Raw genomic sequence first — 2479 nt, forward strand, 5'->3', positions numbered from 1 at the left:
AAATTAATTGTTGCATTTTTCCGGGCATTCGGAGTTTTCCCGTTGATAAGGCATTTGTTAAAAAGATTGGCTAGTTTCACTGTTGCAATTTCTCCTGCATCTATTATAAGGTCTGTAACAATTCTATCTTCCCCTGGTGTTTTCCCTCTCTTCATGCCTTTAAGTGCTCTTTTTATTTCTTCTGTTGTGATGCTAGGTACGTCTCTGGTTACTGGATTTGAGCTGTATAGATCCCTGTGAAAGTCTTCCACTACTCTTATGATTTCATTCTTATTATATGTCACTTCTCCATCTGCTTTCTTTATTGCATACAATTGATTTCTCCCTATTCCGAATCTCCTTTTAACTGTTTTCGTGCTAGTATCTGAGATCACTGTTTCGTTTATTATTTGAGTCTTGAATTTCTGTACATCTTCTCTCTTCCTTTTATTTATAGTCTTTGTTAGTTCAGCTAATTCTGTTTTGTCCCTGTTTGACGATATTTTCATGACCATATGTTTTTGCATAAGGTCTTTACTTACCGCCTACTTCTAGTGCAGCTTCCTTTATTATGTCATTGAACTGTTTGTTGATTTGATCCATGTTGAGATCTTCGTTGTTTAGAAGTGAATAACTGTTTTGGATGTTAATGTTAAATTCTGTCGCTCTGGTCTTCAAGTTAGCTAAATTTGGCTGTGATTTTTGTATGAGTTTACTCCTTTCCCTTCTAAAGTGTAAATTTGAAGTGTAATTTAATTTGGATATTCTTTTCTAAACGTTTGTGAACTAAGAAACCTATCCCTAATTCCTGCTTGCTACTCTGTGGTATACCTCTCTAATAGAGCACGTGTCCATCATTTAGTATCTACTGTCTTTGCCTAGTCTTCTAACTTCATAGTCTAACAATATCTCAATTAATGAAAGAGAGTTCCTCAAGTAATGTTAGTAAGTTAGATGCAGTTTTCATTGTCCTTATATTATATGTGCAAAGTTTCATCAATGTCGGGCGGTCTGTTGTTAACCGGGGATTCTTAGCACCACCTGCTCCGGAGCGATCCTGATCGCCACTGTAACCAGGGGCTACTTCGCCATTGCTTTGTGCAGTCATGTTTTTTTTATTATATATATATATACAGCCACCCTGGGGTTATTGGGTGGCTCAGGGGAGGTGTGCCTTGCTATCCCTCCTCCTCCCAGATAACTCATCGGCAACTACCGTTATAAATGAATATGCCGGGGGAGGGGTGCTGTCCCTCACACCCAGCAAGCAAGGCAGGGTGTGGGTCCCATTGGGAGGGCAAATGTTGGGGCGTAGGATGGGAACAAGAGTTTACTTGTTCCGCCTGTGCCCCAGCAGGCTCCAACCCACCATGAAGCTTGTGGGGCAAAATCCTAGGGAACCCCCATTTGGATGGTGGGCCCCACAGCCTGCTGACCCCGTTTATTTGGGGCAGTGTCGGTGGGAGCGGCAGAGGTGGCGTGCACCAGGAGTGACTGCCCAAGGCTTAACCTCAGGCGAGCTTTCTGGGTAGGCACTTGGAACATCCAGTCCTTGTGGCAGGATGAGTGGTTATCTCAGCTATCGAGGGAATTAGAGCAATTGGGAGTTGAGGTGGCTGCCCTCTCAGAGGTGAGAAGACCTGGCAGCGGTACAATTAGTATGGGTGGGTACACCTACTACTGGTCGGGCTGCAGCGATGGTCATCACCTCCAAGGAGTAAGCATAGCCTCTCCAGCCGACTTCAGCCCTAGGTAATTGAGGTGACACTGGTTGATGAGGTATTATGGCATTGAGACTGAAGTATGGCTTTGGCTTCATGTATCTTATTGCTGTATATGCTCCTACTGGTGTTTGCAAACTCGATGTGAAAGAGGCGTTCTACACCAAACTCTCATCCGTGGCAGACAATTGCCCCTGGCGAAATATTCACATTGTTCTGGGCGACTTAAATGCGGTATCCGGCTGTGACTGAGCTGGCTATGAGATGTCTGTCAGCCTCCATGGCTCGGGAGGCGATCCCAGCAGCGAGAAGAGCCCCCTTTTTCGGGACTTTGCTAGGTCCCAGAGCATGAGGATCTCTGACTCCTGGTACCAGCACTCCAACCTACATTGTGATATGGTATAGTGATATGGGTACAGTGGCCAAGGAGATCGACCATATTCTTGTTAGCATGCGATAAGAGGATCCTCCAGAACTGTAGAGTTTGCCGAAGTGCTGAATTCTGTGGCACTGACCATAGGCTGGTTGTGCCTACCCTATGGGTCGAGTTCATCCCTCCAGCGGCCACTCTAAGGTGTTTCACTTAGACAGACTGAGAGAGGAGTGTGCCAGTGGGTTCACTATGGCAGTCTCTGATCAATTAACAGAACTTGATAACATGATAGACCCAGTTGCTCTGTGGGAGTTCTTCAAGTGCAAAACACTCGAAGCAGCCCAGGAGTCCATTGGCCCAAGGGCAAGGCAGAATTCCATCTCCCTGGAGACATTGGATGCCACTG

The 2479-nt window shown here is 45.4% G+C and overlaps 1 protein-coding gene across 1 annotated transcript in view; it reads right to left on the reverse strand.

Moving 5' to 3' along the window:
* LOC119570039 (beta-1,3-galactosyltransferase 5-like) overlaps positions 1-2253 on the reverse strand; it is a gene marked incomplete at its 3' end in the record, with an annotated part of 28947 nt that extends 26694 nt beyond the window's left edge. The window contains 2 exon segments of the mRNA XM_037917956.1: positions 2031-2084; positions 2216-2253. Of these exon segments, the coding sequence (XP_037773884.1) occupies positions 2031-2084; positions 2216-2253 (92 nt within the window).
* Between the last annotated feature and the right edge of the window lie 226 nt (positions 2254-2479).

The sequence above is a fragment of the Penaeus monodon genome, unplaced genomic scaffold, assembly GCF_015228065.2.
Source record: "Penaeus monodon isolate SGIC_2016 unplaced genomic scaffold, NSTDA_Pmon_1 PmonScaffold_211, whole genome shotgun sequence".
NCBI lineage: Eukaryota > Metazoa > Arthropoda > Malacostraca > Decapoda > Penaeidae > Penaeus > Penaeus monodon.